This window comes from Bombus affinis, chromosome 12, assembly GCF_024516045.1.
Source record: "Bombus affinis isolate iyBomAffi1 chromosome 12, iyBomAffi1.2, whole genome shotgun sequence".
NCBI classification, from domain to species: Eukaryota; Metazoa; Arthropoda; class Insecta; order Hymenoptera; family Apidae; genus Bombus; species Bombus affinis.
This window is the reverse complement of record NC_066355.1, coordinates 8,983,512-9,009,696: the sequence shown is the minus strand read 5'-3', so window position 1 is coordinate 9,009,696 and position 26,185 is coordinate 8,983,512. Positions and strand designations below refer to the sequence as shown.

The 26,185-nt window shown below is 40.4% G+C and overlaps 1 protein-coding gene across 6 annotated transcripts in view; it reads right to left on the bottom strand.

The window, feature by feature from the left end:
* Positions 1–26,185, bottom strand: part of LOC126922727 (neo-calmodulin-like) — an 85,918-nt gene that overhangs the window by 51,005 nt on the left and 8,728 nt on the right. For 2 of the 6 annotated variants that reach the window (XM_050735587.1, XM_050735590.1), the window contains exon 2: positions 10,524–10,550. The exons of 2 other annotated variants lie outside the window; for them this stretch is intronic. In XM_050735587.1, coding sequence (XP_050591544.1) covers positions 10,524–10,550 — 27 coding nt within the window. Of the gene's footprint in view, positions 1–2,879; positions 3,002–10,523; positions 10,551–26,185 lie in introns of those variants that run through there. 2 more of the 6 variants (XM_050735586.1, XM_050735588.1) reach the window with 1 other exon arrangement.

Below are 26,185 nucleotides of genomic sequence, written 5' to 3'. Positions count from 1 at the left end.
CACTTTGACGAAATCTACGTACTGTTACAACTGTGTATAATACAAGAATAATATTATTAAAAACTATCGCTGAAAAATCTGCAGTTATATAAACTGTCTTTCGTGGTCGCTAAATCCTACGGCCACGAGCTGCCCGTAAATGACAGAATATTATGCGATAGAACAGTCAAAAGGTTTCAGAATTAAATTCTGCAAATGCATACTTCCGTCGCTCATTTGTGAACGAGTGTCGCGGATACCAAGGCGAAAATTTCAATCGGAATACTATCAATCTTGCGCGGACGTGGTTTTATCGTTCGTTCGCAGGGATGCCTGTATCCCTCTGATTACACCTGTCGCGCGTCCGGATCCATAACGTTGCGCGTTAAATGGACGCGAGCGTGTTTTTCATTCAGCTTTTTCAAGAGCCGATCTTCGAAACGCTTTGATACAGCACTGGCAACAAATCAGCATTAACAAAGAGCGAGCTCTGGCGCTCGTTCGAATCCACTACTGTGATTGAACGCGTCGAGTCGATCGCCTGTGCAACGTAAAATGGTGAACGTGCGGAATGTTTAAGCGCCCAGGTCAGACGACTGAATAATAGTCGGCCACTATTATTCCGCGAAACGAGACAGGCAGCACGAGATCCCTCGTTATCGAGCGATCCTGCTAGGTATTACGTTTCTCACGCTTTCGAAATGTACCTTTCGATCGGAAACACCGGTACAGAAATGGTCCAGTCATTGGACTGGACTTTACGGCAACGTTAACCTCGACGATCGATCGTATCGATTTATATAAAGTACCGGTTAGGTTCGATCGTAAAGAAATGTAGGAAACGTGGATTTCGGGAGTAGGATACAAGCGAATCTGACCAACTCTGATCTTTTCCACAGTGGTTAAAATCGTTTCTACGTTAAGCGGAAACTATAATAAAAGTACTAACAGCTGTTTCTACCAGTTCCAATATTTTTTTTATCATGTGGATGAAATGTGGATGTGGAAGTTTCTACATTAAAGGAAAGTAGCAAGGACTGCTTCGTTTCGTGCTTTTCATTTATTTTAGGAAGCCAATGAAATGCAAATCCCGGCAACAAAGCGAAGTTTGCTGTAAAAGAATTTTACCTGTTAACCGGGCAAACTCGTTATTCAGATTGCCGGTTTCTCAGACACAATGATCGAAGCGTCCGTAACAAGACTACGCCTAGCGAGTTTTAGGTTTTCACTACTGGAATGCATTATTACCTAAAAATTACAAACAATTGACAAGGCTTCTTTTTATTAGGAATCTCTTAATCTCTTTATTTACCAATCTAATATTTGCTAAAGATAAGTCATATTATATTTCCATGTGCGGGAATTAAAGTCAATTTAACCGAAATTAATACGTTTCGATTTAATATTACAAACGTTTTTGGTTAAGAAACGAGCCGGTTAACAGGTTAAGCCTTTCTTCCATTGACAATCTACGTATTGGGAGGCGTATAGGAAGCTCGTCTTTGTCTCTGATTGCAATGCACGTGGTCATATTTAATCGTGTTATTTAATCTCGTGAAAGAAACAGGTTGACCTTGCGTAAGACATCATGCATACGTCTAATTCAATTGGCCAACGGACAGCTGCGAGAAAAGCGCTTGTCATCGCGTTTCACTTTGAAAAGTTAATCGAACGCGTATACGACACGAAAGCGAAAACAATCGTCTAATGAAACATCGCGCACCCTTAAAAGAGCGTTTTCGTTATTACTCGAATTATTAGTAGCTCTATGAATAAGGTGTAGTTATTTGCAGGATTGTTGCCGGCGGAAGAGCTAATTTTTTATGAGAATACGCTGCGGAAAATTGAACGTGTCACGCGTATATCACGTGTTACGCTGACACAAGGGAAATCGTCGACGAGCGTGAAACTTTTAAGCCACCTTCTTTTTCAAAGATTCACGCGATTCCACCTTTTGGAAGAACAATTCACTCAGGAACGTTACGAAAGAATTTAGGAAACCATTTAGGAGTAGCGCGATAAAAGATTCAATATTCAGTCAACTAAACGATCGTCAACGATCATGGAAAACTGCTCAATGGAACTTCGACGAAAAGTACGTTTCTAAAATTTCACCAAAAATTCGTTGAAAAGGGCCGAGAAAAATGACAGGTCGGAGGAGCAAGTAGTATGAGTCAACGATTCATACGAGTGGGGAATCACGCTACGAAAAGAACCACACGGTGCGTGGAAAAATGTTTCCAATAAACGATTGAAACAACCTTTTTATCGGGGATTTTAGCGAAGAAAAAGACATTCGATGGAGGAAATCCATTTCCTGCGGAACGAGAAGAGAGAGGGCACCTTACTTCCGAAAGCCGTCTCACTCGCTCAACGGGACGTCGATTCGTTCCGACAAAAAAACGGTCCGCGCTTAAGGCGGCCACTTAAACTGCACAAAAGAAACCGCGAGCACTTGTTCCCGAGTTGACCGAGTCTACCTCCCTGGAGACTTTCAGAAGCTGGTGATTGTCACGGAATCGGCCAACGGTACCCGCCATTTTTGACATAATCACTGAGAAACTGCCGGCGGATGGATCGTCCGCCGTGGCTAGTACGTCCTTTTTTTTACACACTTCCGGGAAATTCGATTCTCGCCTTTCTGTTCGTTGGCCGTTGCCTCGAAAAAGCTAACTGAACGAGCTTCAAGGTCGTGAAGGAGATAATTTAAAGTTGGTGAATCGGACGTCGTAACAGGGTTCGAGATGACAGAAGACCATGGAGAAAAGATCGAGTCGTTGAAAAGAGGGTGACTGAAAGATGAAAGGAAATAAAGTAAACAAGAAATAGGTTGAGAAAAGGGATATAAAGGAAACACAGTTTGACAGAGGGGGGAAAAAAGTAACCGCTTGCGGACTTACGTGCTCGATGGTAGGCAGATGGGCCGTGACTGACACCCCCGGTGCCGCCACGCGCCCCTCGCGCACCGACTCTGCGATTTCGAAGACAGTGCGCAAGCTCGAAGCCCCGCACGACCGCCACGATCAGAGCTTCTCCGGAGCTTGTCCCGACCCCCGAGAGCATCATCCGTGTTGGTCTACGGAACCAACGACCAATGTGCTCTAACGTGTATCTTCCACGTTTACCTACGCCATCCTCAGGGTGAATGTCTCTCCCTTAGCTTCCCACTTATCCCCGTGTTTTCAACTCGTGTCCAAACTACACGTTATCTCGTGTCAAGGTACATAATCGTTATCTCTGTCAAGATTTATCTTCGTATGGTTTGAAGGGCAGTTAGCCTGTCCACGGAAGAGACAGTCATCGTGTGAAGCGAAGATTCTCTGACTAAACATCGTCCTTGTAATCTAGGTTATCGAATCCTGTCTCGTATAGCGTTTCATTGAACCAATGCTGGGATCCATTGACGAAGCACTTGTATTTCTTCCTGAAATAGCTTCGAACGACACGCTGAGAGGAAAATTATCGGTGACAAATTTAATAGAAAAACGTGCACGACGTTGGAGAAAACGTTGTCACGTTGCGTTGTAGCGGAACGTTCGAAATTCCACGAGATCCCATTCAATTCCAGGGCTCGCCACGTTGGATTTCTTACGAGCCAATCCTCGGAGATCTATCGAACGTAAAAATACGCAGCGGTTTGTCTTTATTGCACAGCTAGAGTTCGATCGATCGATCGATCAAAGCGGTGTAGTCTACCGTTGTAATTTAGCTCGGTGATTTTGCTTCATGCGATCAGAGAGCCATGTACTTCACTGTGCTCTCTCTCTAGTCGAATAGTTTCCGCTTGGAAATTCTCATTTTCGAAAAATATGGCGCTGACAGCGGCTGCGAGTGACGTCCGTCTTCGACGAACACGTGAGTCATGAAACAGTTGCATGCAACTATTACACAAACTGTTTCGTAAGTATCTTTAGCTTATGTCCCATTTCGTGATTCTGTAATATCGATTGATGGTCGTTACATCGTTTATTGATGAACAAATTCTGTTTCGCAACGATGAAAGCCAGATAATAAACACGAAATGCGTAATACACGATGCTAAACCAGAAATTATTAGACAGTGCTTTTATGTGAAACTAAATCACATTTATGTATGTGTTTATGGCAGATCAAACCCTGTCGTAATCTCCAATTTATATACATATTTCAGTCTTGCTGTGATTTTAAATGAGAATATGACAGATAAGAAGATGGCACGCGAAGGTTCTCCAAAAAATACTTCTACGAATATCTGAATGCGACATACTTTCGAGAAATTTTGAACAGCGAATTTCTCGAGAACCGACGCAGGTTTTTGACCGAAATTGGGATTTTATATTAGGAGACCATGACTAGCAAGGAGGTGTAACGCCGAAAAATTTCGCATATACTGCGAATTCAGAGACACCCTGTATTGATCTATTGAAAGCGATTAAAAGGTTGAAAGTCAGGTGGGAAGAGGGCGATCGGTAAAATTTTACGCCGCAAGGTAAGAATTCGTAAAAGCAACGCGGCTCGTGATCTTTGTAGCTTTATAATTTCTCCTCGAGCCCTTGCCAACTTTAATTACTGTTACAAACCAACAAGACCTCGGGGCTAAATCTTCCACGTAAGCGAGGGATTGTGTATGACTAAAGATCCGACGTTCCAAGAATTACGGCATCTTAAAATTCTGGAGAATCTGAGAAGGGAGGCTGGCTGCGTGCTTAACGACGGCTCGCCACGTTACGAAACGCTTGTTCCATTTAAACCACTCTTTTTCGCCTGGTAAGTTTTTCCATCGACCAATTCGTCGACGTTAGATCGTGCAACTAATTGGGATTGTCGCGAAGTTAAAACGAGTTCAATGGTAAACACGTTTTCCCTCCTGATTGCGAGATTTTCGTTTAAAGGATAAAGTCTCTGTCGAGAAGAAAAAAAAAAAATATACAGAAGAATATCGGCTGTCAAAGGACTGGCGTGTTAGCGGCTACGGACTGTCCTTTCGTGCTGCTGAAACTTTTGTAAAACTTCCTTTGGAAACTATTGACAGGTGCCACCGGCGCGTTTGCCTGACGTACGTTACACAAACGGTCTCGAAGAGCCACGAACCTCTCCAATGCCATTATTCCCCGACGTCGAATGAAATATCTCTCGATTTCCCTTTCTCCACAATACTATAGCGAAACAAGTAGAATTCAGTTAAACGTCAGTCGATGTATCGGAATTTCTGACGCGTTCCTTTCGCATGTTGTTTAGCGTGCACGATTTTAATCATCTTTGCCTCGTGGGAGCTTTCAGACGCTTCATTGTTCGTACATGTAACTACAATGGCTCACCATTCGAACACCGATCATAGTGGTATTTAGTATCTTTTCCCAAAAGGGATTGTTTTCGAGATATTTTTGTGGGAAGCTTACCGATGAACGTTGTGTATAGTAAACGGTAAAATATCGTATAATATCGTTAGGATTTTTAATAGATAATTTTGATTTATAATCTGGTGATATCATAAAAAAGAAATATTTCTTCATGAATCGTATACTTTGATCAACTTTGCATATTTTGATTACAAATCGATCAAAGTGTCCGGATACTTATGAGCGATGGTGTACGATATTTTCCACGTATCAACAGAGACTTTGTAAAAAAAATGACAACGCTCTAGAACGAAAAGTCTCATCCGAACATAACTCTTAGTTCGTATCATTTTTCCCCATGGTAGAAAATATTGGTAAATGTCGTTGACTCGCTATATCGTCGAATAAAGTCGACGTTTCTCGACGATGTAGCGAGCTATCGCAACTCAGGGAACTTCACCAGCAACACCGGCGAATTTGTATTCGAGTTTGGAATCCATTCGCAACGAGGTTGCGTTGCTGACATCAATAGAAGTCGTTTAATCCTTGTGAAAAGGGACGTTGTAAGGTGTCATTTTCCACGTGTTTGCGAAATTCAATGGAGAGGGTGGGATAAAGAGGTGAGGGAAGTTTCTTCATTTTCCTTCGACCTGCTCATCTCCTGACCTTGATTAAAGGAAAGTAAAGCAGATAGCTCAGAGAGCATCACGTTTTCTGGGATAATCTGACCAAAGCGCTTGCTCGTGCTTCGTGAATCCGAGCGAATTTGCATGCTTTTATCATCAGCGCGGCGGGAAACACCGGAGAAGGCAGCAGCGAAATAAATACCTCTTCGCCTCTCAGCATCAAACATTAAAACGACTAAAGATCCGCGCCGAAATCTGCCTCGAGTAATACGAATATTCCCTTGACGGGAATATTGCGATGTTGATAGTAATAGTTAGAGAGAGAAATCAAATCCGATCAAAGATCAAATCAGCGTAATTCGTACAATCGAATTACCTATCCTTTGTCTTCTCGAAGACGACTGATTCTATTTACGTAAACGAGGTTTGTAATTAAAGCGTCGTTTACGAATTAACCCATCGATGATACGCTCATTATATTTTCACAACGCGTAGGCGCTGTTCCAGCAGGTCAACTTCCGCTGACAACTTCTCTCATGAATCTAATCCGAGAATCACGTTGGAATTAAAACGCCTGTTTAGCTACGAGAATAAATTTCAAAGGAGCGGCGAAATTAACTATTAATTTTCCTATTCCATTCACGAGTCGTTTACGTAGAAACAATGGCTAGGGATACTTTTACGGTTCCCAGGAGATTACAGTAGAAAGCGAAAAATATTAAAATTGGGAATACCAGTGGATCATAAACTCTTTCACGAATTGAAAAGTGACCGCTTTAAACTACCTCGTTATCGAGGAAAATAAAATTCTCGGCTACGTACTCATATGGTACGCGGTAGAACAACCGTACAACTTTATCATAAATTCAATAAGAGTGTGGTTAAACCGGATGCAGCTGTGTCTTTCAGAAAAAAAATTTCGTTTATCTAATCCTCGGATAAGAAGAATGCAACAGAACGTACAATTTTTATACTCGCAATTGATACATTGATATTCCCTTAGCTTATACACGTAACAATGTGCAATACAAAATGATTACAAGTGAATGGAATCAAAGGTAAACGGTCTGTCAATTATCTGACGTCAAAACCGCAAGTAATTCTCGCTCGGAGTAAAATTATAGAAATACGATACAATTCCCCTTTTCTAAAATAATCTCTCTTCTTCTCAACAGCCAATTAAAATATTGAAAGCAAATAGCGAAGTTTAAAATACAATTCATGATTGATATACAAATTATATCCCAGGCATAAAATCGCAGAGACAGACAAATACGGTGATTCGTTAAAATATTTAAACATGTGTATGAATAACTTTTGTGCATATATTGTGTGCACGATTGTAAAACATTTTGATATTTTATTAACAGTCTGTGATGCCTGTATTGGTTGAATTCGAAACGAATCTAAAAATATATATAAAAGCCACATTTATTGCAAACATATATTTACACATCTTAAATATATAATAAGCGTTCAACAGACAGACTTGTTAACATAATAAATAATTGGCCGTTTAAATATGTATTTATGTAATCTCAGTGAAACTCGTTTCGATTCAGGCTTCACCAATACAATGACAATAGTCTGGTCACGTTATAACGTTAAGGAAATATCGAAATGTTCCGCGCAACACGCACAATACAATCGCGAAAGGTTTCGATACGACTGTTCGAATACTTTCGCGCTTTGGGAATTCGACAATTCGATCGCGATTCTAACGCGGAGTAAACGGTAGAGATTCCTCGCGAATTCTAATTGACCGTTCGAACGACACCTCTGGAAATTCTATGCATGTTGGACGCGCAGCTTTCCAATAATACCGGTGCCAGCTGCGCTTGGAATAATAGCTCGGTGTGTTCCTCGGAATGTTCTTTCTGCTGCGCCGGGTGCGCTCCACTAGCCGCTCGGATGTGAAGCCGCGATAAGAAACCAGGAGAAAGATCACCGGCTCCGCTGATTTATGCGGCGTGACTTTATCTAAGAAGGCACGCGAGTCTTCGTGGCGTTTGTCAAACAATTTTTTTAGCCCCGCAAAAAGACGATCGTCTGGCTCAACGACCTAACGCAATTCGGCTCGAGGGGTTGCCCACTTTTTCTTGCGTCTGCCCGCTCGATCCTGCGAATCGCAACGATCGCGCGCGTGTATATCTGTTGAATCACATGGAGAAGCGCGAGACTATCGTTGAACTGACCTGGCACGCGACCTTGGCACGGAAACGCTTTTTCCTCTACGCAGAAATGAATATTTTATGTCGAGCGACATGGTGACAGTAGTATTAGCCCGCGATGGTCAGACGACCGCGTGGTTACTACTTGGCTTGGTATATTCGTATGATCCATTTTGTCCAATTCGATGGAACAAAATGGGTCATATCGTAATGTTCTATCAATGGACGTTCTATTGGATCGGACAAAACGGATCATACATAATTCAATAAAATAATATAAAAGAGAAAATGTTGTGCATCTATTATTTCCTTATAAAGCGAAAGAAACTTTTGGGACAACCTAATATATACACTTGGGACAAAAACAAATGGGCAGATACTGGAGGTAGGTATCAATGAAATTTAATCGAACTAGTAGTACTATACTTTCATATATATGCTTAGATTCTAAATATTACATATCCTTGTAGCGCATAGATTATTTAATAAATAATTGGAATTGATATTTAGTTTATGTATGGAAGCAGTTACTTAACAGAACTTTATCGATATCTATTTCTACTACCTGTCCATGTATTTTGATCCACGACTCTATTTGATCGCATTCTTTTGAGAATATAACATTAATCGTATTATTTACGTTTTCTCGAATCCCATCGACTGTCGCATCGACGCATTAATGTTAGGTAAAAGGAATACAGGTTAAACAGAGCTGACTTGTATCGACTTTTTCAAATCGATATGTAATAAAATATCTGTGACTCGTGTCGACAACAGTTATTTGTATAACATGCCTGTCGATAGTCAAGTTCGTTGAAATCGCTAAATTATCCATGGTGATTTTCCGGGAACGTGAGCGAACACGAAGCAAGTACAGAGAAATACGATCATTTACGTTCTCTATGTATCGAGCGGAAATTGATCTCTCTTTCATTTTGTGAAATTTGCATACATTTCGTTTCAATCTATATGTGTTCAATTCTATATACTTGAGCTCGTTAACTAAATACAGAATAAACCTGTCGTAGAATCTCGTGTCTTACGTTCTGCAATATCGAGTTCGAAAAAAATCAGAGTGTTTCTTACGCCCTCTGCGATTTGCTACTAAGTAACGTTGGGGATATATCTAATTCAATCGTCGAAGAGGATAAAAATGGTCTTGCCATCTACTGAACATCGTGGACCTATCGCGGGACAAATATTTCATATAATAAAATCATACTGATTCCCCTTACTATTCACGATTTTTCGTTTATATAATTGTAGTTCAGACGAATGAATTCAGTCGACAGAAGATTATTTAATCGAGCACTAACTGGTTTTGTTTAAATAAATAAAGCGTCTTTAAATTGTCTAATTAAACCCTCTGAATGGTCGGTATTTGTTTTCTATAGATAAGATCGTATATTTTGATTAAATCTTCCTGCTATTATTAGCGATTATTAAGCATCGGTGCATGGGAACAGCGTTCTTGGAGTCGCATGAAATTACTAAACATATCGTCAACGATCATGGCAGGAAACTAGCAAGGAGTTCGGACGATAAATACGACGCAAGTAGTATAGATCGAGCAAAGTACCGACGCTGTCGGTATACCATTGGACGGAGCTTTCCGACAGCTCTGTTGTACCGACTACAAGCGCATCGAGCTTTCGCGTGAACTCGTAAAGTTTCCAAGAAAAGCTGACTTACCGATCGGATTACTGCTTCATCGAGCGAGCGGTTCACTTACCTACAAAAGAGAATGGTTTAGGGTTAAAAAAATTCTGCTCGAGCTTTCTCGAACTTGTTCTTGCATCGCACTAAAGTGGCGTTTCGTGGTACTAACGATAGTAAAACGCATCGAACACAAACGAGACATGCGGACTAGGTGAAAAATGTTCATGCATCGTCGAATTTTTCATGCTGTACGCGGAATCAACGAAACGTAATCTTTCTAATTCGAGAGACACATCGGCGAGTCGGAGTAACTCGTCGATACGAAATTGCCGATTTGCAATGAACAAAATCTCGAGTCACCCTACCGTTTTCTTTTTTTCTTTTTTACTCTTCTTTCGCGTGTTAAATTTGAATATAATTGGAAAATATCCGAATAAAACGTAACGCAAAAACACTACGCATTCAGTGTTTCAGCTATCGCAATAGGTGTCGAATGAAAGCGATCTATCTGTAAACAGTCTTGCTAATAGGATATCTCGATAATGTTTAGTTGATAAATAGTTAATTGATAATGCTAAGAAGCTTTGTTTCGCTCTCTACTAACAGCGAGACAGGGATGAACGTCTTGCCACGTCTACGTAACTAAGTAAGTGCTACTGATCCCCCGAAGGGACGCATTCTAGCTGAAAGAGACTAACAATAAGATAAACTATAGACGCCTAAGGTGTCTTTGTGCAGAGAATTTGGAACTTTTGCGTGGAAATTTGTACCTGCACGACAGCCGGCCCGCGATGCGCCTGTGCAATAGAAACACAAGAAAGAATATTATACAGACAGGTAGAGATAGAATCATAAAAGAGAATGGTATGTATGAATGCGTGTTAGAAACAGGAAAAGACCGTGAGAAAAGACAAACAAGTGGAAGGATGTCGATCGTCTGCGCGCGGCGCATGCAGAATGACCCAGCTTCTATTCTTTTCCAGTTTTCAGTTTGTATGTGTAAAATCTCTAAGAAATTCTGAACGTCGCCGTTTCTCGAACAAATTTACATACGCTGGCTCACGAGAATATTCCAATTCTTGTAAAAATCTTTTGTCAATATATGTATATTGTACGAAACGTTTCAAAATCTCACGATTATTTCACGATTATAATTGATAATTGGTATATTGGCAACAGTTGGAAATAAATACGAACTGGAAAATCCAATATATTTTTTTCACATTATGAAAACATATCTCGGCAGACGGAAAAGTTATGACTCGGATAACTACGAAATTGAGTGGAGGATAATGTTTTTAGAATTTGAAACGCATAATCGTAACAAAGAGCATAATTAAGTTCGAGTTCTCGAAAGACCAATTTACATGTGATTTATGATTCTTAGCTCTAACTATGTATTCGTAAAAGTGTCGACATACTTTCGTGAGTCACGTAAATTCGTCGAGACATCGGTCTCTGTTTGGAAAATTGCGTGGCGTCCTTAAGATTCTGTCTATCTTGCAAAATTTGGCTGATAAGCTCGCAAAGTAACGCGAAGGAAACGCGACGCGATCTTCCGAACTTTCCACTACTCCACATTTTGCCTGGATTCGCGGTAATTGGATAAACCGCGAGCCTTGGCCCGCGTAGTTAGTGTTGGTATGTCGAACTAGTAGTAGCAACCATTGTGCGCACGCGTGTTCCATTCGAGATTGGCTCGTACATGTGATGCTGCATTGTCTATTATATGAGACTGCATGCACACAAATGCAGCCAGCTGACGGGGTCGCGTAAATCACCATAAATACAAGGGAAAATATGGTCGCTGCTTAATCCCGATAGGATTTTCAAGAGCGTGGCCGGCGTGGTTGACAGAGTCGTCTAGTTCTTTGCTGCGTTCAAATCGCTCGAATACGCATTTATCTGGTAGTCCTGCTAATGAAAAAAAATAAATCTTTGGAAGCGGAGAGGCGTGGAAAATAAGCGAAACATGGAGCGAAAAGAGGCGCTGATAAAAGTGTTCATATTTCACTGCTACTGCTCTCGTCTCGTCTCGTCTCGCTGAAAAGAGAAATTTTTCCGGTATCTTGATTAACTTCACTTGAATTTTCCCTTCGACCCATCATTATTCAGGTTTGCGCGCGATTACCAATGAATCCAGCGATCAACAGGAAAGCCAATTTACTTTCAAAGCGGACGTATTAGCCCCAACCCTCTGGCGGTCGTCGAGATTAAAATGTAAAATCGCGCTTTTATTTGCCTCAGAACTCGTGAACGAATCGACTGGTCCAATAACTATACAATAAGGGGTATAAAAAAAGAGGTGAAAAACAAAAAAAAAAAAAATGAAGTTGGTTCAAAAAGCGACCCTATTTCTCCGCTAACGAAACAACTTTTTGAAACACATCGAGCGGGACATACTCGATAAATATCCGCGTAAAGGAGGCTGTCATCGAGACCGGCCTAGAAAAAAGTTTAGTCCGTGCAAATCAACTGATTTCGTTGTTCCTGATACCGTAATTACTTCCAGCCGACTACCGGTCGCTTGACTTCGTTCCATTGATTTTACGAGCCGCTTCATATCCGGGAATCACCATGGAAACCGGCTGATGTCGTTTCAATGGAAAACCGAGGCAAGATACACGAAACCCGTACGACCATGAAATTTCCGTGTGACGCCAGTCGGCAGAGCGCGAAATCTCGTTCAACGGGGCAATAGGACGAGAAAATTTCGCGAGACGAGTGAAGAAAAGTGACCCTTAACGCGCTCCTTTCGCGTTTCTACCACGCTTTGCCCTCTTGTCAAGGAAAAATTGAATTTTCTCACATCAACGTTGTACCCGTGAAAACGGAACAACGAAAGAAACCCGAACCCCCTTTGTCTAAGAACGAAGTGTGAAATAAAAGACTTCGGCTATCAAAAGGAATCCATCGGCGACCATCGAAGGTGGAAAACACGAAATGTCTTAGTTTGCCGGACTTGTCGTGCACAGGACACGTGTTTCGAATCGGCGGTGAATTTATTGCGAAACGAGTTCCGCGTTATTACCTTCCGGCGAGCTTCCTGGTGTGCTAGTTTACTCCAGGGAGATGGGGAGATTGCGGGAAGAGAACGCGATCGCGGGAGAATGAAAATGAATCCCAGCCACGAGCTTGTTTTTGTTTATCGAGCTTTCGACATTTCCTCCCTGGTAAATCCTACCTTAAGCCTCGTTCGGATTAGTCGAGTTACATTGTTTCAGCAAAGTAGTGTTCCAGCACTTTTTACGTATATGTATATCGTATGGGTGATACAAAACACTTTGAAGCGGCGTTGTAATGAGACACAATTATACATAAAGCATGAAACTAATTTGAAATAGTATATAAAAGTTACAAGATAGTTTGCTTCAGTATATGTTTCCATTACGTGAACTCGAGTTTCTTAACTTCAAGTTGCTTTCGAATTAAAGCAGTTAAGCTTCGTTCGAATTAGTCGAGTTTCTCGAATCCAAGAGACTCGACGATAAACAACTAGACTAACGAGAACAAGGGTAGAAACTTGAAAAAATATTTCAATTATAAATATATTAATAGTCGAAACAAACAAAGCAGCTTCAGGTTACTTGACGTAATTCGAACGAGACTTTCCAGCGAGATTTAAAGGAAGACTCGCAATTTCACGTATTCCCTTTGTATTCGACGTTTCGATCGACGAAAGAGAATTACAAGCAAGTGGCTCGATCAAGAAGTAAATTCTCACCATCAACCGGCTCCCTTGTTCGCGCAAACGAAATTCTTCCGAGAAATTCTCCCAAATAAATTGCGTTAAGGGAGACCGTAGAGAGTTTCTCTCGACTTTGGGATTCCTTTTCATGGAATTATTAGCATCAGATCGTTAGTAGCTGGCGCGAATCAAGCGATCATCATCGACTACGGCGTTCTATGGCCGTTATTGGATCACACTATTGTCCAGTAGAAATTGCAAGAACGGAGTCATGGGGATCTGGGTCATTTATGTAGGGCAGGTAATGTCAAGGGTCGCGTGCGAGTTCCAGCTCTCTCCAGGCTTTGGAACCTTCTCAGACAAAATTTCCCATGCCCGTGTCTTCGCGTTTTTCCGCTTTCACGTTCCCTCGTTCCTCTTTTTCCCCGAGAATCTTCAAAGAATTTCGACACTCTACTCCGCGCATCGCTAGGTATGTACATTCTCGCGCAGAACTTTCACGACAGGTTTAATAACGAGTCTCTTACAGACGTAACCGATCGAGTAATTCAATTGTTTGGAAATTTCACGACTAACGTTTGATAATGAAAAATATTTAATTTGTCCTGAATATCAGCTATCCTAATAACTTTGACCAGCGATGTACTTCTACGAATTCGTTTGCCACAAAAAGATAGAAACGATAGTAGTAAATTTTAATACTAAAAATAGTAGTAAAAAGATAAGTTAGAATGGATAATGTTTCTAGCGTTAACACTTTCCCGTAATTTTCAATTTATCAAATCTATCAAAATATCATTTAACTTGATATTTTATGCGGTAAAAGAAGTAGGCGCTAATCCATTGACGTTTCATTATCTACATCAAATGCTGGAGTTTTATTAACCTTTTTCACGGTATAAATAAAACATGTAAATATAGCGTTATAAATTTCACATCTTAAAGGTCGTCATACGTAACATAATTATTAATACTTATTTCCTGCACAACGTTAAGAACGTGCATTTTATATCGCACTACACAAATATTAGAAAACAACTTGTTCGTTCTGAATTCTTCTTCGCTTGACCGCTATCAAAAGATCGAAGATAAAAGATTTTCTAAGATTTTTGAATCAGAGTGTACTTCTACTTCGCCGTATGCATTCACCATAAAGATCCTTCTACGTTTACCTAGATGCATACGAAAAGGAATTCTATCCTATCGAGCGAAGAAATACGACGTCTCCAGAGGGCCAAGTAATATTTCAAATAGAATTCCTCGTGTTCAGGAACAATATTCGATAATTGATACACGACCTTGCGTACGAAACTGTGAATAATAATCGTAGAACAAAAAGAATATTTATAGTCTACTGTTTTAAAATGTGAATGGACCGAGCGATTAGCAATTACGCCTGGCAAGTGGTAAAGTCAACCATAAAGCTGCTGTCTATTACAAAGTGCTCGACGACCGATACAGAATTGCAGAGTCTCCTGTACCTCGGCGAGGCGGTAACTTATCCGGCAAAGTTTCAATTTCCTGTCAAGGATCGATACAAGGTATAATACAACATCATTTGTCCGGTATATTCTCCAACGCCCGTACTTCTTAATTGTCATCGCCATGGGACGAGAATTTCGTGGAAATTCGACATAATTTGCCTGCATTCTGAATCGTCGGAACATGAAAATACCAGGAAATTTCTTTTAAACGCCCGCTTGCCTATTTTGCTTGGAAAAAGCTTCGTCCGACCTTTGCGAACTCTCGGTCTGGAGTAGATCCACGTAAGTGGTGAGAAGCTCGACCCTTTCTGTCGGCAACGCGATTGATATTTCCTCGAGTGTTCCGTTCTGTTTCTCCAAAGCGGCGAGAGAAAGCTTATTCCGGCTAGATTGCTTTCCGTGACCAGGCCGCGAGAGCTCGTACATCAAAATCCCGGCAACTTTCATCGACTCACGTGACCGCAATTATTTATCCACTATTCTCCGACACCTTGTTCGATAGGATGTTGCGTAGGTCTTATAAAACGGGATTGTGTAACTTCTTATCGGTGCGACCCACGCATGCTGGTGTTTTTAAATGGTTGCCTGATCGCAAAAGGAAGCGATCGTGTACGTCAATGGAGAAATCGAAGATATAGAATGGAACTTTTTCATACGGCACTCCGTTTCCGATAAAACTGATTTTGGAAATTTATTTCATATACGTCATGCACACATAAGAATTGTTTCTATTATTTTCTCTTGTAAATTTCGTTTCCAAGAAGATAGAGTTCCAGATAAGGTTCTATTGGGTTGGCAACTAAGTGTCAATGCCACCTAATGACAAAATCCGCAATCACTTAGTTGTCAACCCAATAATTAAGAATCTCTCGTAAACTTAAAGAAACAAAAACTAAGGAATACAAAATGATGAAATTTTATGTTTCTTGCTAATTGTACACACGTTCTCGAACACAGCGCGACCCAACGAATCTCGTAATCGTGATATCGTGTAATAATTTCCAAGTCTTTGTGTCGTCCTTCCGTTCGGTTCTCTGTCTTGTCGCGATGGCGTCTCTCTGTACTTGCAACTACGCCCTTAGTCCACTGAAAAGTGGAACAGCCACTTTGTCAGTGTCACCGGCCGCACATAACGTTGTGCGGTTAGATATTTATCTAGCCTCTACTCGATAAACGGCCAGAGAAGTCCGTCGTTAATATCGTCGCTGTCCTTCTACTTGTTCTATCGTTACGCTGTTTCTCACAGCAGCGGCCCCTGTTATTTCGCAGACTCTGGCATTATTTAAACATAATATTCAAGACACGATTCTTTACAAGGTCTTTGTAAAACTTGCTACGAAAATACTAATCACTAAGAGAAAAGTAATTTTTCGCACCAGTTAGAAAGATTCGATCACCAGAAGATCAACAATGAAAATTGAGATTCGAGAAACCTTCATATAATTCTCCTATAACTGTAGAGAAGATATCATCTTCCCTTTTCAAATAAGATGCTAATCCACGTCACCTTGAAATATGTATTCACCGCTCAACCATTACCGTTTGCCACAAATTGTCTCATTCACTTTAATCCCCGAATCCATCCGAGTTGTAGCTTTAAGCATCGAAGTATGTATATGTATTTCGATTGTTACGAAACATTCTGTATTACGTTTAAACGGAAGTTGTTTAAAACCGATGGGAATTGCGTTCAAAATAGAAGCGACGAATGTCTAGATCGATGAAACCTGTGTTTAATTCAGCGATTCAGCGTTTAGGGGATGTTCTCATCGAAGTTTCGTACGCTTCGCGTTATTAACGGGTTCGTTGTATCGTGCATGAATTTAGAGATTTTCGTATGAAAACACCAAGGAAGATAGACTGTTCGAGCGCTGATCGTCAATTGTTGGTACTTTCTAATGAAACTTTCGTAGAATATCCTTCGTGTTAGATAAAAATGCACTAATTACGTCCTTTTTTCCCTGCCAGGTCGAGTTTGCGATTCGTTAAAACTTCTTCGAGAGTTTCAAGGGTTTATTAAAGGAACGAACAAAAGTTAATAATCTCCTTGATGACTTTCACCGTGGAAAACTTTTCAAGGGAAAGGAAACAAATGTCTGTACGCGTGTCAAGTTACTCAGCTTCCGTCAGTCGCCGACACGTGTGACTGGTTCCCCTAGCAACCGCTCGATGCCCTGGGTTTCTTGCTATGGTAGCTTGATAACTCGCTGAAACTTCATTACAAATACGACGGCAAATGAGATTGAGCTACGTAGCCTTTGCTTCGAGACTTTCAAACTTGGGATAAAGGGGCCGGGAATACAAGATCGCTCATTGGTTTTGATGAAATTTCTTATGAAAATAGGGGAACAAAGTTAGATAAAAAATGAACGTCAAGAAATTCCGAGAAACGGTATGTGTCAGGTTACTTTTAGATGAAATTGTTGGCTATCGAATCGTGCCGTTTATCGTTATCACACTGAACTGTGAATGTTCACGGAATTGTTTGAAAGCAAGCTATTTTTATATTTGAAGTATTTTGCTTGACCTAATGGTTTGCGAAATATTCCGTGAAACATGCTTCCAACCCTCCCGTGGGCGTCGTTTCAATATAAACGTCGGTAGGTGGGAAAAAATACGTGTGAAATATTTTTTACGAGTACTACGTCACGTATAAACTTCACTAAAATTCGGCAATTTACACCTCGGAACATTTCGGCCGACATAAAACTGTCCAAGTATGCTGTTCCAGAGAAATTGGCTTCATTTCGCGATTCGTAGTCGCTATTGAAGCATCGTCGTTTGACTAATGACCGCGCAATTAATGCGCTTAATGATCTTTTCCAATCCTCGTGGCTCTTTCGAGTGCTTGCACGGCGAGTGAACTTCCGAGTGTTCCAACGTAATTTCCAGCAATTACGCTGTTCGTTTCGCGCCGTTTTTTAAACACCCGAGCAGTGAATTTTCGTTTGAAAAATACGCGACGAAGTGATGCACGACTGGCTCGCAACATCGTTTAAAGCTTTCGAATTCATCGGTTGACGTTCATTATCGCCGCTAGATAGGAACTTTTTCAAGATTTACCGAGGAATTTGCAATGTTTCGAACGAACGTAATTTCCGTTCCACTTTTATTTTTCTTTTCGAGAATAGTACGCCGCGGTGTCGCGTTGGCAAACTGCAGGATCCTGCTGGTTGCTCGCGGAAAGTAAAGCACAGAGCAAATATTACGTTTAACTTCGCCAAAGGGCTTCCGTGTGTATTTAAAGAAGCGGGACAATTCTAAGTCTATCAATTTATAACCACTTCAGCGGTAAAACTGGCACAAGCTTTGACAACATAAACGTTCAGCTTTAGTTTTCTTGAAAATCTGGTAGCGAGCGATAACCGGAGTAACACTCGCAGTAAAATATCAATAATACTCGCAGCACGATCATATTATTTTGCGTGAAAATCCACAAATCCATTGGTACAGTCCATAAAATATTATTTCGTGTTTCATTTTTATCGTCCATATCTGTTGGAACAAGCTGTCTGTTAAAGAAGTTTGTGTCCGAAGATTTGGTTAATGCTCTTGCTTCGTCTGACCGCAACTGTACGATTCTACTTGTACCTGTTCCTATTATTGTCTCAATTCTACCACGTATATTTTTATTCATAAGTGGCAGACAATTACAGGAATCCAAACAATCGTGGAATAATACAGCTTCTCGTGTCACGTTTAATTGATCAGCGAGTTGTTGTTGCGTTTGAGCGTCATCCTCATCCAACAATGCTTGCAATTCGCTGTCTTGAAACTTTTTCGGTGGTCTTCCACCGTTCATCGTTCCACGCGTCAAAATTGCCACTTCTGAATTTTTTAAACCACTCAAAGCACTGTGATTTACCAAGAGCATGCTCACTGTAAGCTTCGACAAGCATTCGATACGAATCTGCAGCAGTTTTCTTCAAATAATGGTAACAGAAAATCAATGCTGTCCGCAAATCGTAGTTCCCAGGCACAAAATTCGACATGTTCAACGCTATTACAAACTGTGCTGTTGTATGAAACTTGTATTGTTCTGAGTCGACAATGTTTGTGAGATGTCAACAAAGACTTTTGGCATCAATGACGCAGTTTAGTGATAACTACATTATCAGCCAGGGCCATCTGTAGGCAAATTCCGGTTTCATACTTACAGACCTGATATACCTGATTACAGTCCTATACAAAAGTGTGTAAAATATCCAAAGTAGAATACCGTTTAAAATGTTTCAAACGAATCTTTGCTTGGATTATGCTTTTTCATTCGTATCCAGGTTTCCCTGAGTTTTCATTAGTTCGCAGTCTGTTCGTATCTTTCGCTGATTTCTGATCGATCAATCACTTTTCAAATAACTTATGCTCGATTATCGTTTGATCGAAGATCAGCAGGCATACCACTACTTGTCGCATCAATGAAAGATAAAATATCATTGAAGAATTTCTCGTTTCGAATCCCCCACTATTTGAAGCAGTGGTAGAATGAATAGGGAAAAAATTCACTGGTTGGCTTCATTTTTTAGCGGAGACAGCCAACGGGACAGGTGGTGTCATTAATCACGGTGGTTCCGTAGGAGTAGGTGTCGTTGCGCGAAATTAATTTTTCCTCGTGTCGCGAGCATCCCATCGATAAAACGGGATCCTGACCGGCGAATTCAGAGGAAAAGGACGGTCATTTACCTGGATAATTCGATCCCTGTGGGCGGAAATAAAGCACGGCGCCAGTTAGCAGCGGAATGCCAAAGATTCGAGTAGGACGCTGAAAATGTGAGAGATCGCGCGATATAGGCCTAGCAACAGGTGGGATGCACTTTAGGCCGCATACACGAGGGACATATAGTCATACAGAATTGGACATTAGTCAAGTTATTTATACGAATAACGTATAAGCGATCACGTTTCATTCGTTATTCGTTCATTCATTATTCGCTTGCAATTTCTTAGTCCTTTATTTGTTACTCGTTCATTCGTTGTACTGTAGTAAGTGTAATGTGCCGATTAGCGACACGATGGAAATCAGACTGTTCGAAAGGAACGCTAACAGGAAGGAAGTGCTAAAGTTCGAAAGGAACTGTTTCCCAAGCATGTTCAGCTCGCCTTTGATGTAACTGATGTTGCCGATATTGCCAAACTCAGGATTACACGCATCGATACATCTATCAGTGCGACGCAGACATTCGCATTCATGTGTGAAATAGACACTGCTGGAGTTTAATCGTTATTCACGAATAATTTTATACAGGAAGGACAGAAGAATATTAACAAGAATCTTGATGTGGAAACGAGACCAAAGCAAGAGAATACTGGAAAGGAGAGGGAGAAAAAAGATGCAGACTATGTAAAAGGAAAGAAGAAGACCTGAGACATGTGATAGAAGAATGTGAAATAACGGGAGGACCAAAGGACGTAGAAAAAACATTAAATGAGACTGGAGAAGGTCTAACAGAACTAAAAGCAATAGTAGAAAAGAGAAGGGCAATACAAGACGGGGAGGAACGACAGGAAGGAAGCACAGCAAGGAGGCAAAAGCCCAAAGTTGCAATAGTTTTTAGTCATCAGTTTCTAATTTTTAGTTTTTAGAGATAGAATAATTAAGGGAAATAGGTATAAGAGATGCAAAACCGAAAGTTCGTCCAAAGCCGAAAGGCACGGTCTAAGCAATAATAAATAATAATTTTATACAGACAACAAAATAATGAATAAAACAAGTTTTATGTATATATACAATGTTTGACATTGCAAGAACCAAGAAAGTTGAATACGTGGCCTATCTGGATTAAGCCGCAGAGGCTCAGGTTGTCAACCAAATATTCCAACGATGATGCTACATTCTTCTCTGATTGCAATCAAGTTTCAAAAGTGGAATCTGACTACAGCCCACTTAACACTGGGTAGGTTGAAGTCACCCAGTATAAACTCATGGTCACCGGGATATAGGTTAACAACCTCAATAACACGCCACTTAGAACTACCGCCTCTCGAAGAACTACTTGAAAGCTTGAATCTATGGCGACGGTAAACGCTGAATCCGATCAGACCAGGTTCCGCATATGAAATACCAGCTTGCGGTTATGTCTCAACAAGAACAATAACGTCGCATGATTGGCGAGAACGAGCAATCGGACGACGCGAGAATTACAATTAGCGCGAGGATCTCTCAACGTTCTGGTAATACGCTAACGAGGAGTAGCCGCAATTTTTTAATTATGCATAATCAATACTACGTACAGTACGAATATACGTACTCGTCTTTGAATTATCGTTCATACTATGTGGCATAGATCTTAGATTGTTGAGCAAAGCACGTTGTTTAACAGTTTGATCTTTCGAGACTCTGACATTTATTTTTGTTCTTCAGGATCGAGAGCGGTACATCGGGCAATTTGAACGTAGCGCAAGCTGGTCTGGTTTTGGCATCGAAGTAACTTCTGCCAAAACGTTTAATGGTAACGTCAGGATCGTAGGAACCGCGCAAAATAGTGTCCAAAATATTTCTAACAAGGGATATGTCCGACTTCGAGGTGTTTTCTTCTAAATCGAAGAAGATCAGGTTGTGCGATCTTCAAATCCTCTGCACGATTTCATCCATGATACTTTCTTCCAGGTTCTTCGTATTCGACTCGAGCTTTTTCACCTTAGCGTTAATATTCTGCAGAGTGTTGTTTAGGGCCTCGATGTTTGACGGAATAATCATGAAATCATCTCCGATTATTTTCAATTTTGAATTGACGATATCGCTGATTTTATCCAGCAGATCCTTGTTAATGTTAGGCGACAGGGAGACAGTGGTTGCCGATTCTCTGTAATCGAGGAGCGTGTCCGTTTGCCGTGGGTGAGAACAACGGACCAGGAATATTGAACCCGAGTGCGATGAAATTCCACAGGAAGAGCGTGTAACCGAATTTACGATAGAAGTCACGTAGCATTTGCATAACAACTTTTTGGGAGGTGCCATAATGGAAGAAAGAATACGGTAAGGAAATGATAGCCACTGGCGGAAACGTGAATACACTCAAACGTACGATGTAATTATACACCGACAGACAAGAGTCACGATGGCAACAGAATCGAGCGTACACAAGCGAGCTTCTAGAGAGAAAATTTAAACGAAATAGAACGGCGAATAAAATATTTAATAGCTCGTGACCATGTCGGGCAATTGGACAAGAACTGTCACTAGTGCACAGGTGCTTCCAAACGCAACGTGGAAAGCCAACAAAGCGATACCAACAACCCAGTGCAATAAAAGAGTACAGAATGTAGGAGCACAGAATAACACACCCGTACAACGTCAACGACGAATTATTCACGAGTTATTAACGTATAACACATATCTTTTTATTCGTTATCTTTTTATTCCTTATTCGAAATATCTTTCGCCCAACGCTGCAGTCACGCGAAGCTCTCTCCGTTGAGATATCCAGACTAGCAGCCCATAAGCTTGCTCCATGCGGTAACTTCATCTTTCTCTCACGTACAACGCACTCATACACGAGTGCTAAAGTTCCACCCATTTTTGTAGACACGCAAATATATCCATGTCATCAACGAAGGTTAATTACGAGATTAATTAAGAGATGACCTGTTTCACCTTGTTCCTGACCGCAGCGAACCGCCTCGGCTGTTGATTATTGCAGTAGAATTGCAACAGCGATGAAATTCTGTTTAATTCTCTCGATCCCCAGTTGCATAACGTTTTTATTTACTTCATTGTTGTATCACTGTGTTAAGTAAAGTGTTTATGTAGGTTAGGCTGATCGTGCAATCTTTTTACGAAGCTCTCAATGGAATTGCGTTATTCCTGATATTCGACTTACTTTGAACTATAAAATCTCTCCAGCCTCGCTTCAATTTCAGCCCACATGTACCCATCATCTTGTAAGAGACACGTCCTACGTTTACTATAAAATCTTCTTGACACATTTCCGTAAGTCTGTGTGCAACTTGCAGTAAACGCCGCAAATCCTCGAGGAACAGGTCGTTCCTTTGCGCGCGTACATAATTAAAAGACAGATAAAGGTTTCCTCAGAAAGAAGCGAAAAGTGTTTCAAAAATGAGTGGAGGAAAACCTTGACACCTTGACAATGGTAAACGGTTAGTATCCACGCGAGAACGTAACAAGCTTAATTGCTCCTCGCGCCTATAGTTGTGAAACATTGACCCGCCTCGTGAATCTCGCTTCTTCAAACGAACGAAAAACGTAGCGCGAGTATCGTATGAATAATTTTTGAATTTACGTATAGCCGTGCGGGAGAGCAATTTCTTTCTTAATAAACCGTCCAATGAATATTAATCTGGAACCTTTGCCGGTCGAAGCCACACGTGCCGCGATAACACTGCACCTTTCGTTTGTGTATATCGACGTTGCATGCAAATACGCTTCGAAACGCGTACAACAGAGGCGACTGGTATTAAAACACACGGTAATTTAAATGCGAAATGACGGAGGCTGTTGTGATGCAGCTTCTGGTCACCTCCAAGTTCGTATAAATCCAGTGAATAGAAAGGCGGAAATTAAACTCGATCGTTGGAAAAATTGATATCCGGTCAGGATATCGAATGAAGCGAGAGCAATTTCAAAAGACGATTGCGCCTGTATTACCACTTCCGCGCTCTGCACACCCTTTCAGTGTTGATCGGGTAGCCACGAATCTCGTAAGTTTCAAAAGTTTCATCGAGGAATGCTTCAGGATTTCGGAATCAAATTATTGATTTTCAAGAAACAGAAATACGTGTTCGTATAATACAACAATTCAGAACACGCCGTAAAGATGGTAAAAATTATTTGTTAACGTGATAAGAGAATATGGAATTAATAATCCGATAGTTGGTCAAATTTATTAAACATAGTTTTCAGAAACAAAATTTTATTCCATAATAGAGAATAATGGCGAGCAGAATTGCGCCCAAAAGTTTAAGAAAATGATATATCATAATTAGAATTGTATTTTGTTCGAAGATATATAACAAACAGCCAATGTGTCAATAAAAAGTCAACTTTAAAGTATTCACAAGATACAGGATGAACACGGCTCTTTACAACGTGAAAGAGTGATAGCCGTAGGCCAAGTTCCTCCTTTGACTTTTTCTTTCGCTGGTCCTCCGAGTTATCTATTCGCCTCTGGTATCCCCTGGAGACACGCCGTATGCGTCCAGCGATATCGATCCCATACAACCATTAACATACCATATATCAAGGGCTCCTGGCTAGTATACGACTACAAACCTGCTATTGTGATGTTTCTACCCATGAACAGGTCAAGACAAAAAATGTTCATATTTAACGAACACCTTAGCCTCACGGTACACATCGATTAATTAGGGGCACATATTTAGTAACTAACTGCTACTATCAATTTGGGAGCCCTAAAATTCTCGGCTCTGGTTAGCTAGCGAATTGGGAGAGTGAACACGCTACTCCCCAAAGGATCTTCGCAGGAATTGATCTATGAATCTTGTAGCCGGGTGAATCCACCCTACACTAATCGATGGCAGTCGGGCAGGAAAATATAGTAAGGAAATTTGATGCAAAATTGTAGAAGATTATGGATCACCTTATGTGTACGATTCTGTACAGTTTTGCTGTGTAAAAGTAATGGAATCATCAGACGCAACGACGAGTAATATTCCTTCTTTTCCCATCTGTTTTTACTCTTTCTCTTACCTATTTTTATTCGGAAGAAAAATGAAACGGCATAAAAGTTTTTATGGGCGAACTAATTCAAGTTTTGTATAGAAATAAAGAAAATATTCTTCCAACATTTTTGTACGAAAGTATAAAGCTTATATGCTATACTCAAACTACTCCAAGTTTTTTACAGTAATAGTGAAAATATAATATTATTTTAAATATAATAAAATATAATTATAAAATAAAATAAAATATTCTTTGTAAACATATTTCAGTGAAATCTATCTAAAACTATGTGAAAGCGATGTTTTTCTGCTCCAGTCGATAAATCCCAAAAGAAACACGTAACTCAGTTTGTCTCCGAGATTTGTTACTCTAATTACGCTAATGCAGATGGACTTGGCGCGACAAGATGTTTTTCATGTCGCGATGTGTATGCCCGATACACGTTCACAAACCGCAGTGCTTAAATCTTCCACTCCATTCTTTTGTCTATCACTGAACAAAATATACAACGAATACATATTTTTTGAGAAACTTTATAATTCATATGTATTACTAAATTTGCAAAGCTTAACGAACGGTCCACGCGTGAATTGCGTTGCTTTAGCCATTTTCTGTAAATCGTTAGCGCGGAAAATGGAGATTGCAAAGGCCAAACGCTCGTCCAGGCAAATTTAGTATAGTGGCTAATTAAAGCAGCGCTTTCAGAATATCAAAGCTCGACTCGATGAATTAAAACGAACGAAAAGTTATTATTCGGTACCGACCAATTATCTGATTCGTAAATTTCCAGGTCTAAGTAATTAATAAATCTTCATAAGGAAATATTCAAATAAGTAAAAATAGCGTACGTAATAAGACAAGATCGTTTCATCGAAGATCTGAGAGACGAGAAGCCAGCTCGAAACAATAATTTCCTACGTACTGAATATCAACGTATTAAAACATCGATAAAGTTAAGCAAGCAATACGCGCGATCAATGTTACGCATAATTAAATTATTTGTTTATTTATTTATGCAAATACGTATTACGTACAACATTTAAATTTTAACGGTATAAGCGGGAATCATCTTGGGTCTCTTTGCACAATTTTTCTTTACATTGCGCGCAGAATTCGCTCAGCGATTGAGTGTTCTTCGAATAATGGAATACATTTCGGGCGATACAGGGATGCTTTTAGCTCTGCGCAACGATTACCTTTCTTTCTCTTCAATTTCACTTCGATAAAGGCCACCCAACGATAATTTCTGTTATCCCATCAGCATCGATCGGGAATGTAAGAAGAAAATGGCTAGAATCTAGACTTCCTAGTTTCAAATAGAAAGAAAAGGAAAAAGAAATATATGAATTGGTGCGAACTATCCAGGGCTGATTGAGTCTCGGATGAAAGAGTCACTACACTGTATTACCAAGAATTGGATTTTGTTCTCGAGGGTAAAGAATACGCGAAACGAATTGCACGCTCTGAGGAGAATTCCCGGCGGATGCTGTTAATCCTTCGCACGCGGAATACCAATTGTACTGTCACGATTTTTTTACGATATATTCTATATATGGCATCACACAACTTACAAGTTGGGGATAAAGTTTAATAAATAATAATAATGACAACAGTTTTCCAAAT